The sequence below is a fragment of the Aulonocara sp. 'chitande type north' Nkhata Bay genome, linkage group LG15 (genome assembly GCF_057382095.1).
Source record: "Aulonocara sp. 'chitande type north' Nkhata Bay isolate Kocher_YH1m ecotype deep benthic linkage group LG15, A_spYH_male_GT1.1, whole genome shotgun sequence".
In the NCBI taxonomy this organism is placed as follows: Eukaryota; Metazoa; Chordata; class Actinopteri; order Cichliformes; family Cichlidae; genus Aulonocara; species Aulonocara sp. 'chitande type north' Nkhata Bay.
This window is the reverse complement of record NC_141358.1, coordinates 7080699-7095149: the sequence shown is the minus strand read 5'-3', so window position 1 is coordinate 7095149 and position 14451 is coordinate 7080699. Positions and strand designations below refer to the sequence as shown.

Below are 14451 nucleotides of genomic sequence, written 5' to 3'. Positions count from 1 at the left end.
ATAACGGGCGGGGGGGGGGGCAAACCAACACATTTATGCCTTTGTTATTAGGCAAAGGTATGCATTTATGAAACTTCAACGTTTCTTGTAACTGAATTATGACGCTTTTCAGAACGTTGCTTTCGGTGTGTAGCGCAGTCACGAATGACTACACGCATCACGATGGAATAATTAATGCCTACAGGTTTAGTATGTCTACTCTCGTTGTTCATATTTGTTATAAGACTGTCGAATAGTAGTTAAAACAATAAAGACCATTTGTGCCAGTATCACCATGACTCTTTCTTGTTTGTTCAGAATAACGACTGAGAACATGGCATTTTAGCGCTACCAAAAAGTGATTGTGGCCTATAACTCGTCACTGAAACAATATTTCTGCTTCAAACTTGGCGGATGTCATTCAGAAGGGTCATATGCCAAATATTACATCTCAAACAGTCCCTTAGAACTGCTGGATAACCTGTAAAGGAACATTAACATTGATAATATGCCATTTTCAGCCTGCCAAAAAGTGATTGTGGCCTATATCCTGTCACTGAAGCAATGTTTCTGCTTCAAACTTGGTGGATGTCATTCAGAAGGGTCCTATGTGACATATTATATCTCAAACACTCTCCAAGAACTGCTGAAAAACTTTTAAAATAACATTAATACCGATAATATCTCATTTTCAACCTGCCAAAAAGTGATTGTGGCCTATATCCTGTCACTGAAGCAATGTTTCTGCTTCAAACTTGTTGGGTATCATCCAAAAGGATGATATGTGGCACATCATATCCCAAACAGTCCCTTAGAACTGCTGGATAACCCGTAAAGGAACATTAACATTGATAATATGCCATTTTCAGCCTGCCAAAAAGTGATTGCCGCCTATATCTTGTCACTGAAACAATATTTATTACGCACATAATGACATGACATTTCTTTTTAAAAATAAAAATAAAAAACTTTTAGATTGTATACATTGTCTTATCTAAATATAAGTATAATTTCACGTTTTGGAAAGTTTTCATTCATTCTTTAATAAAATATTTCTGATGTTTTAGAATATTACTTTTTCTTTTCCCTTTAAAAAATGTTTTTCCGATTTAAATTTACTCAACATCCTGTTGTTTTGCTTAGAGCTCAATTGGTAGGCCTAAAGTGCTTCAATTAGCCGAGTGTAAGAAAAGCGTTACAGAGTCATGGACCCCACTCTTTATTCCGATATCCTGTCGTTTAAAACCAATGGAACCTTGCCTAGTGGGTTTTCCACCACACAAAAGTGCAATTTTCGTCGAAAGGCAAAGAACTTTGAGGTTCAAGGTGAGTTTGTCGAATGTTTTACGTAATTTTTTAGCTTTCCACTGTTTGCCAAATTTGAGTTTAATTAACAGCTGCGCACAACAGCGAACAAAAGTAGGGCATCCTAGTTACATCTCTTGAGGAATACATAATTTTCAGCAGAATGTGTCACATATGATCCTTCTGAATGACATCAGTCAAGTTTGAAGTAGAAATATTGTTTCAGTGACAAGTTATGGTCCACAATCACTTTTTGGCAGGCTGAAAATGGCATATTATAGGTATTATTGTCCCTTTAAAAGTTATTCAGCAGTTCTAAGGGACTGGTGGAGATATAATATTTGACATATGACCCATCTGAATGACTTCCAGCAAGTCTGAAGCAGAAATATTGTTTCAGTGACAAGTTATGGTCCACAATCACTTTTTGGCAGGTCGAAAATGGCATGTTATGGGTATTAATGGTCCTTTAATAGTTATTCAACAGTCCTTAGAGACTGTTTGAGATATAATGTGTCACATGTAACCCTTTTGGATGATATCCAACAAGTTTGATGCAGAAATATTGTTTCAGTGACAAGATATAGGCGGCAATCACTTTTTGGCAGGTTGAAAATTGCATATTATCAATGTTAATGTTCCTTTACGGGTTATCCAGCAGTTCTAAGGGACTGTTTGGGATATGATGTGCCACATATCATCCTTTTGGATGATACCCAACAAGTTTGAAGCAGAAACATTGCTTCAGTGACAGGATATAGGCCACAATCACTTTTTGGCAGGCTGAAAATGGCATATTATCAATGTTAATGTTCCTTTACAGGTTATCCAGCAGTTCTAAGGGAGTGTTTGAGATATAATATGTCACATAGGACCCTTCAGAATGACATGCAGCAAGTTTGAAGCAGAAATAGTATTTCATTAACTAGATATAGGCCACAATCACTTTTTGGCAGGTTGAAAATGAGATATTATCGGTATTAATGTTATTTTAAAAGTTTTTCAGCAGTTCTTGGAGAGTGTTTGAGATATAATATGTCACATAGGACCCTTCTGAATGACATCCACCAAGTTTGAAGCAGAAACATTGCTTCAGTGACAGGATATAGGCCACAATCACTTTTTGGCAGGCTGAAAATGGCATATTATCAATGTTAATGTTCCTTTACAGGTTATCCAGCAGTTCTAAGGGACTGTTTGAGATGTAATATTTGGCATATGACCCTTCTGAATGACATCCGCCAAGTTTGAAGCAGAAATATTGTTTCAGTGACGAGTTATAGGCCACAATCACTTTTTGGTAGCGCTAAAATGCCATGTTCTCAGTCGTTATTCTGAACAAACAAGAAAGAGTCATGGTGATACTGGCACAAATGGTCTTTATTGTTTTAACTACTATTCGACAGTCTTATAACAAATATGAACAACGAGAGTAGACATACTAAACCTGTAGGCATTAATTATTCCATCGTGATGCGTGTAGTCATTCGTGACTGCGCTACACACCGAAAGCAACGTTCTGAAAAGCGTCATAATTCAGTTACAAGAAACGTTGAAGTTTCATAAATGCATACCTTTGCCTAATAACAAAGGCATAAATGTGTTGGTTTGCCCCCCCCGCCCGTTATATCAGTTGCACGGAAGTAGCTGGCAACGCAAGTAATCCGGGCGCTACAGCTTTAAGCAGCTGCGCGCGCTCCCGCGGACGGCAATCAGTTTCTGGCAGACAATCACTTTTTGGCACAACACCTGTTAAGGAACAAGGAAGCCTGTCAGGTCGCAGGGATTCCTTTAACTGAATCCACGGGGTTTTATTGGTTGGCAGTTTCACGTAACCCTTCCGACTTCAGCTACATTCTTTCACTTTAAACCTTGAGTGCGTGGTTTTAATTTCCTTTAATCGAGAGAACTGCGGGCAGGTGTACTATGAGGAGGAACTGGGGGGAACCTGCCGAGGGGATTGGAAGTATTTGCTTTCTTGTTTTTGTGAAAACATGACGACTCCGTACAAAGATGTTGGCTATATTCACATTATTCATTTTTTATAGCCTGCACTCCACAGGTAGGTCTGCATTTAAATGCAAATATCTATTTTCTTTGTTGTTACTTTGTGGCTGCTGGGTTTCTTTGTTTCCACTGTTTCCATTTTGTCCAGTTAGTTTTATGGCGTTTATTCAGTTTAAGCGGACTGACTTTTATACTACAACAATGCACCCAACGATGAGATCATTAAAGAAATTAACACATTGTAATTTAGTTCTTCCACATTAAGTGCAGAAAGCGGCTGTTAGAGCTACAAACACGTGTGGTTTTGTTAACAAAAAATGTATTAGTCCATCTAGCTCTACTTTAAGTGTAAACTCACTTTACAGACTCAGGTTTTTCATCCTGAGATCAAAGCATAAAACACATTATTTGATCTGTGTGCAAAATGTACTCTGGATAATCTTCCCATAGAGAATCTTTAATCAAACACTTTTATTGTGTTTGCCTACTTGAAATGATTTATAAGGAGCTAAGTGTACTGTGTGAGGTGGAACAAAGTCTGAAAGGCAGTGAATCATAGTGACAGCTCACACCTTATGGTCATATGTGGACAACTAGTTGAATAGTACCATTAAACACAGGGGAAGTTTAAAGGTCAGTCAGGACAACTAGAAGCTAGTGTATATTCTGATGACAGGCACCTCACCTCTTGTCTCTTTCCCCTCAGTCTCCCAGTCTGTTCCCAGCCCCATCAATGTCACCTTCTCTTCTGTAAATCTGAGGAACGTGCTGCAGTGGTTTCCAGGAGAAGGCAATTACGCAGATGAAACGCTCTACACAGTGCAATATTCCATGTGAGTAAATGTTTTAGAATTTAAATAAAAATGTATAGTTCCCAAGAACTAGCCTAGATGCAGTCCCAAAGGGATTTATTGGCAACAAAAAAAAAGTTCCAGCAAGGCTAAAAGAAATAAAATGCAACACGATCTCAAAATCAGTCTGCCTTGTTTAAGTTAATTTTCTTTATTGACTGTGACTTTAAGCAAACTCTGCTCAACCTGTGCAAAAGTTCACCTCTGAATGTGTGGGTCTTTGTCTTTTCCAGCTATGGAGACAGAATTCAAGGTAAGAAGGGGAAACGGGTGAACTGGAAGGCAGTGCAGCACTGTACAAAAATAGTCCGGACGTGGTGTGATCTAACCAGTGAGATGTGGGATGAGAACCAGGGTTACTATGCCAAAGTTCGTGCTGTGGAGAGGGGAGCGTCTTCCAAATGGGCTTCTTCCAAATGGGCTTTCACACCCAGGAGATTTGAGCCAAAGACAGACAGTAAGTTAAAGAAACAAAAGCATTACATCATATTTAACATGTTTACACTTTAAACAATAGAGGTTTGCCCAACTTTGTAGCTACTTTGGGGCCCCCACTGCTTTCTGTGGAAATTGAAAACAACAGTGCCACCATCACTATGATGGGACCGATGAGGTATCCATCAAACAACCACACCCCAGCGCTTTCCATGGTGACTCTCTATGCCGAGATGACTTACAACCTCTCTGTTCGCAACACCCATCTGAACCAAACGGTAGGTATAAATCAAGTAGAAATATATATGACTACTGTAGCTTGACTCCGCATATAAGAAAAGTTTTAAAATTCTAGGAAGAGGTGAAACAATCTCTATCTGATGTTGCTGCCCTGAATTGCTTTCATTTCAAAAACAGGATTGTCAGGCACAAATAAAAACATTCATGCTAGACATTGTATTGAAAACTTCCTTGTAAAGCACTGAGTCAACTACTACAACTTCATTTTTTTTTTAGTTTTTTTTTAACTGCTTATATATGGAAAAGAAATAGTAAAAACTTATATGTGATTACTCATGAAAGTGGCCACTTTCTCATTACTTTCATACATTGTTTTCGTAAGTATCCAAAACATACAAGTTTCATTATATAATTTTTCAAGGGATCTTATATCTGTTTTCACTCTTATATGCTTTTCATACAAGTTTCACACAAGACGGATACAAACTTTAAGATTTATATATATCTTTTCCATATGGGTAGCTATGACGACAAACTAACCTACGCCCACAAAGCATAAACTTTTTGTTTTTTGTGCAGCAATTCTTTCCAAAATTCTTTCCCACTCTCTAGCACTACCTAATCTGTGCACTTGTTGGTTTTTAGCACCATTTCCCAGTTGTTGGCAGCGTGTACAAATACCGCCTGATGAAGTACAACATGGAATACTGCTTTTCTGCACAGTTGAAATTCTCTTCGATGCCAATCCACTGCCAGTCCTCTGCATGGCTCTGCATAACCACACCTCAAGGTACAACTCCATTGCGTGACCGTGTCTGTAAATGAGAATATTCGGCTCCCTGTTTGAAATGTAGAAAAAAATGTCAATAAACATGATATCAAAGCTGGAGAGCGATTAGTGTTTGTGCGGCAGGTGTATTGTACTTCCTTGTGTGAGCCAAATATGTCGGTCAAGGAAATGGTTCAGATGTTAGATTATTTTCTTTTCACATCACAAGCCCTGGATGAATAAATATTTTCACTCACTTCACCCTCTTTTTCTTTTTTTTTCTTCTCTAGACCCTGTGATTGAGCAGCTGCAGAGTGTGACTGTGGGTATTGTTGTTCCAGCTTTGTGCATTGGTATGATCATTGCAGCTGCCTACCTTTTCCATCGCTACCTGTCTGGGAAAGACCAACACAGTCCAAATATACTGGTAATAGAAATGCATATAAACATACTGGCAATTCAATACCTAAACAGCACTTAACTTTAATTAATGTAGGTTCGCTAAACTGGGCAATGCATGTTGTTTTGTTGTTGTTGTTGTTGTTGTTTGTTTGTTTTTTTTTTTTAAATACGAATTTAACAATTCACCTTAGGGAACCACTGACATAATTGCACTTGCAAACTGAAACTACTGCTTTGCATTTCACCTAAATGAGATATCTTTGAGTAGTGTTTCAAAGGTAAATTATCAAACATTTCATACCTTTTTCCTTCCCTTCCAATTTCCAGAACCCACCTTCTTTTCACAAGTCTCCTATTTTGTTCCCTCCTGAGAGTTCCAACCTCATCCCAATCAGCCCCATCAGCCCTGAGCCACCAGGAAACTTATTCACAATGTCAGGCCTTGAACACCCCATCTACTCTCTACAAGTTGTGGATCCCCCACCCAGCTACTCGCCCCAGAGGCATGAGGCTCCCTTGGATGATTTGTCCGTTGAGTACGGGGGTATCAGCATGGCTCCTCAAATCATTGTTGAAGGAGAAGAGGAAGCAAGAGGAGGGAATCAAGATGATGGAGACCGGAGAGTTGAGAGCGTTAACTCTGGTGGAGCTTACGCTCCTCAGGCTAACACTTCTTGGACATGCAAACAAACCCCCATGCAAACACATGGCCAGTCATCTGCAGGTTTACAGTCTTTTCCAAGATCAGCTACATGTGGGCTCAATAAAAAGAAGGATGGACAGATTGAAAGTTTACTGGTAAGCATTCGGTTAAATCTGCAAACAATGGAGGAAGTAAAAAGGGGAGAAGAGCTGCATGGAGAGGTGATCTGGAGCACACATAGGGAGGGAGTGGCAAACAGAGGTGTGGAGGAAGGAAACAACTGTGAAAATGTGCCTTTAATCTCTGCTTATGCCCCACAGAACATTCCAAACATGTCTGCCTCCTCCTCGGACCAATCTGACATCACGCTAGATGACTTTAGTGTCAATCATGAAAGAGGACTGCATGTACCTCTACTTTTAGAGAGAGGTAGAAGACGGAGTGAAGAGGAGTATGTGACGAGAGCTAGGTTGAGGCTAGATAATGTTTCTGTCAGCCAAGCAAGTGACGAAGAGGAATAGAAAGAGTTAGAACACGACAGGTGGAAACAGGGAGTGAAGTGGAGAAGGTTTTCAACAAATGGGACTTTGTTGGGATCCCCATGGATCAGTAGATGATATTCATCAGTAAAAACCACTAACCCTGTTCTTGAAAGATAATCCAGGAAACATGGCCAGTATACAGTTTCTCAGCTCTATTCAAATGCATACAGTGTGTGATAAAAGCAGCGTTTAGTACTTAGTACTCACTTAATAATGTTACCTTTATAGCTGAAAATCTACTGATATACACATGAAGAAATCATACTATGGTGAACTTTGAAGGATATGTATTTATCTTAATTACAAGATACACTGTATATTTTAATGTAATTTGTTTTGAATCTGTATTCATCCTCATGTAGCTGTCTGATAGTGACAGAAGATAATACAACATATGATCATAACCTAACATAACGAAGAAACTACACTTCATTCTGGACTGGTGTCTGACATATCTCTCTAAGATAATCAGATGTTTGTTTGGGTTTTTTTTTTTTTTAAATAGAAAGTACAGCAAAATCCTATATAGGAAACTTTACCCGTGTGTTTTCTTTTAAGGGTATGATCGCAGTGTATTGTAGATGTTGCATGACCGTACGTGTCCGTGTTTACTTGTAAAGGTTGAATTACAGTGGGTAGTTTGTTTGTTTTTTGGTTTTTTTTATCAGCTTGTCCATCATGCTGTTCCGAGTAAAGCATTCAACCTGCTTTTATTTAAATACTGTGGACTATACACCTTTCGCTGTTGTGTTTGTGAAGCGAATCCCTCGTTTTCACTGCCAGTAACAGCAGTATCTGTTCGGTAACTGGAAATGTTGATGTTAAGTGGAATGAGAAGTGTAACTGTACATGATCATGACAACATCTTTGATTAATAATGAGTTGTATGATCTGCAGTATGTGTCCACTACCTTTGTGCCTTTGGGTTAAAAAAAAACTGGTTAAATCTGTGAAATCTGATCATGCCATCATATCGTCTTTTGTCGCTTCTTCTGAACCTTGCAAATGTATTCCCATCTGCAGTATTAACAACATTATGGTTTTACCTTGTTCTTCTCCATTTTTGCTGTTTCTGTTCTGAGCTGAACAGAACATATTTTACACTTTGTCATTTAGAACTTGTCAGACTTGTTTACTGCAGTGAGTCCTGCATTCCAACACCAACAACACGCTTAAAATAGCAGTTAAAATATGTGATCATTACAAAGTACACAAAAGGCTTTCACTGGCACTTCTGAACATTTGTGCTTAAATTATGCTTTGTTTTGACTTTTTTTTGAAGGAAATCAGTGTGGTCTGTGTTAACACAGTTCCTCTTTCTGTGCCCGTGCTGTTCCTGCATGAAGTTGTAACTGCCCAAAATATGTTAATTTGTAACATCTGACTCATACCATCTCTTTGTAGCTCAATGGGACTTTCTGAGAATAAATTATTTCTTTATTATTATTATTTATTATTAACCTTTATTTAACCAGGAAAAGTCCCATTGAGATTAAAAACCTCTTTTGCAAGGGAGTCCTGGCCAAGAGGCGACAACACGTTGAAATTACAAAGTTACATACATATTATAAATAACAATTACATTTTAAAAACATTTTTCTCTGGCTCTCTCAATCTGGACTTAAAAGCATTTAATGAAATAAGATCTGCTATCTTCCAGTCTTTTTGCATCATGTTCCATGTGAAAGGGGCAGCATAAGTAAAAGCCCTCTTTCCCAGTTCAGTTCTGGCAAATGGAACATTGAGCAATAAAAGATCGCTTGAACGCAGGCTGTAAGAAACAGTACTTCTCCGTGTGAGCAGATCGCACGGAAGCTTAACCTTTGTGTTACTAAAACAACACAGAGGGGAAACGGGTACATTTAGTTTCTGACACCCACTTCTAACGTCCATTCTGCACACTGATAACATCTAAAACAGGTTGTTTCAGGTTAATGCATTTACAGAACTCAGTTTGGTGCATGAACTCTGGTTAACCGTTCATTTAAAACCATGATATCCATGTTGTTTCATAGCTTTATATAGTTTGTTGTCCAGTTAAACCCTTGTATTTTAAGAAGGCATTAGGACACTGTATACAATGCAAATGTCATAAACCCATATTTTACTCACAATGGAACACAGCGAGCATATCAAATATTTAAACTGAGGCATTTTACTGTTTCATGAAAACTATTAGGTTGTTTTAAATTAGATGGCAGCAACACATCACAATGTTTGGATGGGGGTATGGGGGGCAGCAAAAAGCTAGAAAGGTAAGTTGTAGTAAAAAATATTTGGAAGAGCATTTTGTAACTAATTAGGTTCATTAACAACAAGTCAGTAACATGATAGAGTGTGAAAAGAGCATCTTACAGAGGCAAAGATTCTCAAAAGGTGAGCATGGGTTTGCCCAAAAAACTACATCTAGAAATAGTGGAATACTTTTAGAATGATGTTTCTCAGTGTATAATTATGAAGACTTTATCTATAGTACATAATAAAGTACAATATTATCAATCTTTTTTGAGAATCTGGAGAAGTCTCTGTGCACAAGGGAGAAGAACAAAAATCAATATTGGATGACTTTGATCTCTGGGCCCAGTAGTAGCACCACATTTTTAAAAAAAGGCATTATACTGTCAAAGACTCAGGAACACTTCCAGAAATCAAAGGATGCTGAGATCAAGCACGCTGTTCATCTGTTCTAAGCTGTTGTACTTAGCTTGTAATCCTCCTGTTGACAGCTTGTTTATACGCAGGAAAAAAGGTTTGTGCGAGCTTTTATTTCAGCCTGCATCTATGCAAATAGACAGAATTGGCACCAAAGTATCTGTTCTTAAATGCACATAATATAACACAATTTTGAAGTATGGTTAGACAAATGTTTCTATCTGGCCCACTCAAAGTTTGTGTACGTATGGATATCTGTTCCCTAAATCCTCCTAGATACGCTAAACAGTCTGCAAGGAACTTACTAAATGTCTATAGAGCATTTGGGAACTATTTTTAAACACTCATATCCTTACTGATTATATTCATTATGTAGTAGCTGTTCTCAGAATAAACTGCCATTTACGTGTAACTTACATGTACATTGTTGTCAGTAAATTTTGCAAAAACAGTTTTCAGTGCAGTGGCACTTTGGGGTGGGTCACGGGAATATGTGAAGAACTGTTCCCCAAAAAGTAATGCTAATAGTACCTGTAATTCATTACTTTGTCCTATGCAATGAATATGTAGCTTGCAAAGAAGGAGACATGTATTTATTGTTCATTACTTATTATTCTTGGTGTTTATGAAAGCCATTTTTACCATCTGATTATATATAATTATTATATCAGATAAAATGTAGATAAAAAGATTGATTTCATAAATTAACATAGATGTCTCTGTTTTAATACAGTGGGGCAAAAAAGTATTTAGTCAGCCACCGATTGTGCAAGTTCCCATACCTAAAATGATGACAGAGGTCAGTAATTTGCACCAGAGGTACACTTCAACTGTGAGAGACAGAATGTGAAAAAAAAATCCATGAATCCACATGGTAGGATTTGTAAAGAATTTATTCGTAAATCAGGGTGGAAAATAAGTATTTGGTCAATAACAAAAATACAACTCAATACTTTGTAACATAACCTTTGTTGGCAATAACAGAGGTCAAACGTTTACTATAGGTCTTTACCAGGTTTGCACACACAGTAGCTGGTATTTTGGCCCATTCCTCCATGCAGATCTTCTCGAGAGCAGTGATGTTTTGGGGCTGTCGCCGAGCAACACGGACTTTCAACTCCCGCCACAGATTTTCTATGGGGTTGAGGTCTGGAGACTGGCTAGGCCACTCCAGGACTTTCAAATGCTTCTTACGGAGCCACTCCTTTGTTGCTCGGGCGGTGTGTTTTGGATCATTGTCATGTTGGAAGACCCAGCCTCGTTTCATCTTCAAAGTTCTCACTGATGGAAGGAGGTTTTGGCTCAAAGTCTCACGATACATGGCCCCATTCATTCTGTCCTTAACACGGATCAGTCGTCCTGTCCCCTTGGCAGAAAAACAGCCCCATAGCATGATGTTTCCACCCCCATGCTTCACAGTAGGTATGGTGTTCTTGGGATGCAACTCATAATTCTTCTTCCTCCGAACACGACGAGTTGAGTTTATACCAAAAAGTTCTACTTTGGTTTCATCTGACCACATGACATTCTCCCAATCCTCTGCTGTATCATCCATGTGCTCTCTGGCAAACTTCAGACGGGCCTGGACATGCACTGGCTTCAGCAGCGGTACACGTCTGGCACTGCGGGATTTGATTCCCTGCCGTTGTAGTGTGTTACTGATGGTGACCTTTGTTACTTTGGTCCCAGCTCTCTGCAGGTCATTCACCAGGTCCCCCCGTGTGGTTCTGGGATCTTTGCTCACCGTTCTCATGATCATTTTGACCCCACGGGATGAGATCTTGCGTGGAGCCCCAGATCGAGGGAGATTATCAGTGGTCTTGTATGTCTTCCATTTTCTGATGATTGCTCCCACAGTTGATTTTTTCACACCAAGCTGCTTGCCTATTGTAGATTCACTCTTCCCAGTCTGGTGCAGGTCTACAATACTTTTCCTGGTGTCCTTCGAAAGCTCTTTGGTCTTGGCCATGGCGGAGTTTGGAGTCTGACTGTTTGAGGCTGTGGACAGGTGTCTTTTATACAGATGATGAGTTCAAACAGGTGCCATTCATACAGGTAACGAGTGGGGGACAGAAAAGCTTCTTACAGAAGACGTTACAGGTCTGTGAGAGCCAGAGATTTTCCTTGTTTGAGGTGACCAAATACTTATTTTCCACCCTGATTTACGAATAAATTCTTTACAAATCCTACCATGTGAATTCATGGATTTTTTTTTTTCACATTCTGTCTCTCACAGTTGAAGTGTACCTCTGGTGCAAATTACTGACCTCTGTCATCATTTTAAGTGGGGGAACTTGCACAATCGGTGGCTGACTAAATACTTTTTTGCCCCACTGTACAAGAACCAAGCGAACAAGCACTGCAGGCCTTGCAAAAACAGCCTGGGATAAGTTTGTGTCATTAAAGTGTCATTAAAGCGCTTTTGCAAAATTATATTTATAAAGTTTGAATAAAGTACAGCAATTAGCTTTTTTTAAATTTAGCACTGCCATTGTGTTATTACACAGCATGACTTTCACTGTTTTTAGGAATAAAATAAAATAGAAATAAAAAACACAAAATTTGATATGTAATGTATTATTTTGATGTATAGTGTCATTATATAATTGTTTATTCAGTGTATTCTGATTTTTTCTCCGCACTTCACTCTGATTACCCAGGTATAATTTCATGACAATATGCTTTTCTTTAGATCTTTGAATATCTGTTTACCTTCCCTTGTGTGTTCTGTCACTGGATACTTGCTTTGTTCAACAGAATTTGGCACCCAGCCTAAATAAAAGGGTAGTCATTTGATTACTAAGTTTGTTTGTTAAATTCTTTGGAGTCCTCGTATTCAAGTCATCTTCCTCCACCCACTGTGACAGTTTTTATGTGGTTTTAATTTTTTTGTTTTGTTTTTTACAATTCATTTTATCTTTTTGAGATTGCAGAGGTTTTAAGCTCTGTATACTTCACAAAAGACATAAATACAACCTGGCTTATTGTGTATCTCAGTGTTTAGGTTTTGCTGACACCTGTGTGTGCTTTATTGAAGAAAGAAAAGAAATATTCAATTGATGGAAAATGACAAGAATACTAAGGAACAATAACTCAAAGTTAGACTGAACTTATGTAATTACAAGTTTACCCTGAAGTCACATTTTTTTTATGGTAATGTGGTTTAGATTTAAGATGCTTATAACTTGAATTTTGTTCCAGGTGTCACAATATGTGATGAATGTTCAAAATATGTAGCTTTGAAGAAGATAAAAAGATTATTGTTAAAAGAGTAAAGGATAAAGTAAGCAAATGGCGATTGTACCTAGTGCATTGTCTTTACACTTACCGCCCCTAATCATTTAAAACATTTATCATTCTATGTCCTGATTTGAAAAGTTGGTGAAACAAAATTAAGTTCTTTCATTCACTTGTGCACTTTGTTGTTGTTCCTGTATAAGTGATAGGAACATCAGGAAGAAGGAACAGAAGACGGTGAAGACAAGTGGCAAGGCAAGGGAACTGGACGAGTAGCTTAATTGGATCCCACAACATCCAATATCTCTGACATCCAAGATCTCTCTGTCCAGAAGAGCGCATTCGTAGGAAATGTAAAGATACTGCGCAGGACCCTCAAACTCCCAGGCCCGTTCTAAACCTATATATAAAACAACAACAACAACAACAACAACAACAACAACAACAACAACTTATGAATATCGCATTTTTTTTGACACGACATCAAATACTTTTGTTTTACTTTTGTTTCTATTCCTAATACATGCTTAGCGCCTCTCCGAAGTGAAAGTAGAGACAATAGCGACATCTGCTGGTTAAACTGTAGATGACATAAGGTTGAAAACAAAACTGGGATAAGTACTTATTTAGAGAAGGACCCTTGTGAGACAGATAAATGATGTTTTACTTTAATAATACTGTAATTATTACTATATTTTAATTATATAGATTATTTTAAACCACACAAGCGGGTAAAAGGTCTTTCTTAAATATTATATAATGCATACAGACGCTATCATTCAAGATCCAAACTTCCAGTTTTGCTTTGGGATATCAAATATCCTCATCTCAGCTGATACTTTTATCTACCTTTCATTTACCAGTCAGGTATGTCCCCACATGTTAATAAAATGTTGAAATATTCGCTTTACCTTTGCTACCCGCCATGATTTGAAAACCTTTATCGTGTCAATTCTTCTTCTGTGCCTAATTTATAGGCTGTGAAAGTTCATTTTTTACACGTTTAATTACTTTAAGAATGGGCCGTGATTAAATGTCTGATTCTGGATTGGAAGAATAAAAGAACGTATTTGAATGTATTCAGGTTAAATACAAAGCAGAGAATTTAAAATATTTGTAAGTGTATGAGTCAAGGTTATTGTAGTTAACTAAAATTGAACTAAACACTAAAACTAAATGTGGAAAAAAGTTGACCCTCCCCAAACACACACATAAAAAACTACAGGTTTTCTTTTCGTGAATTTAGAAACCCAAATAAAATAAAATAAAAATATAGAGGAAATATCCTCGACTTTGGATGCCTCCAAGAGTTTGTGTCCTTACTGGCATACTGATTTTCCTATATCTTGCCTCTGACATGTCCTCCATGCAATAATAACTAAAACAAAC

The 14451-nt window shown here is 38.0% G+C and overlaps 1 protein-coding gene across 2 annotated transcripts; it reads left to right on the top strand.

Moving 5' to 3' along the window:
- The first annotated feature begins 2872 nt into the window (after positions 1-2872).
- il20ra (interleukin 20 receptor, alpha) lies at positions 2873-7834 on the top strand. 2 transcript variants are annotated; one of them, XM_086264474.1, is made up of 8 exons: positions 2873-3346; positions 3998-4124; positions 4376-4599; positions 4680-4855; positions 5463-5607; positions 5877-6013; positions 6316-6786; positions 6952-7834. In XM_086264474.1, the coding sequence occupies exons 1-8, from the start codon at positions 3298-3300 to the stop codon at positions 7150-7152; spliced, it is 1530 nt and encodes a 509-aa protein (XP_086120600.1). In that variant the 5' UTR covers positions 2873-3297; the 3' UTR covers positions 7153-7834. The 2 variants fall into 2 exon arrangements, with proteins under 2 accessions (XP_086120600.1, XP_086120599.1); XM_086264473.1 differs by having other exon boundaries at positions 2874-3346; positions 6316-7834.
- The last annotated feature ends 6617 nt before the right edge of the window (positions 7835-14451 follow it).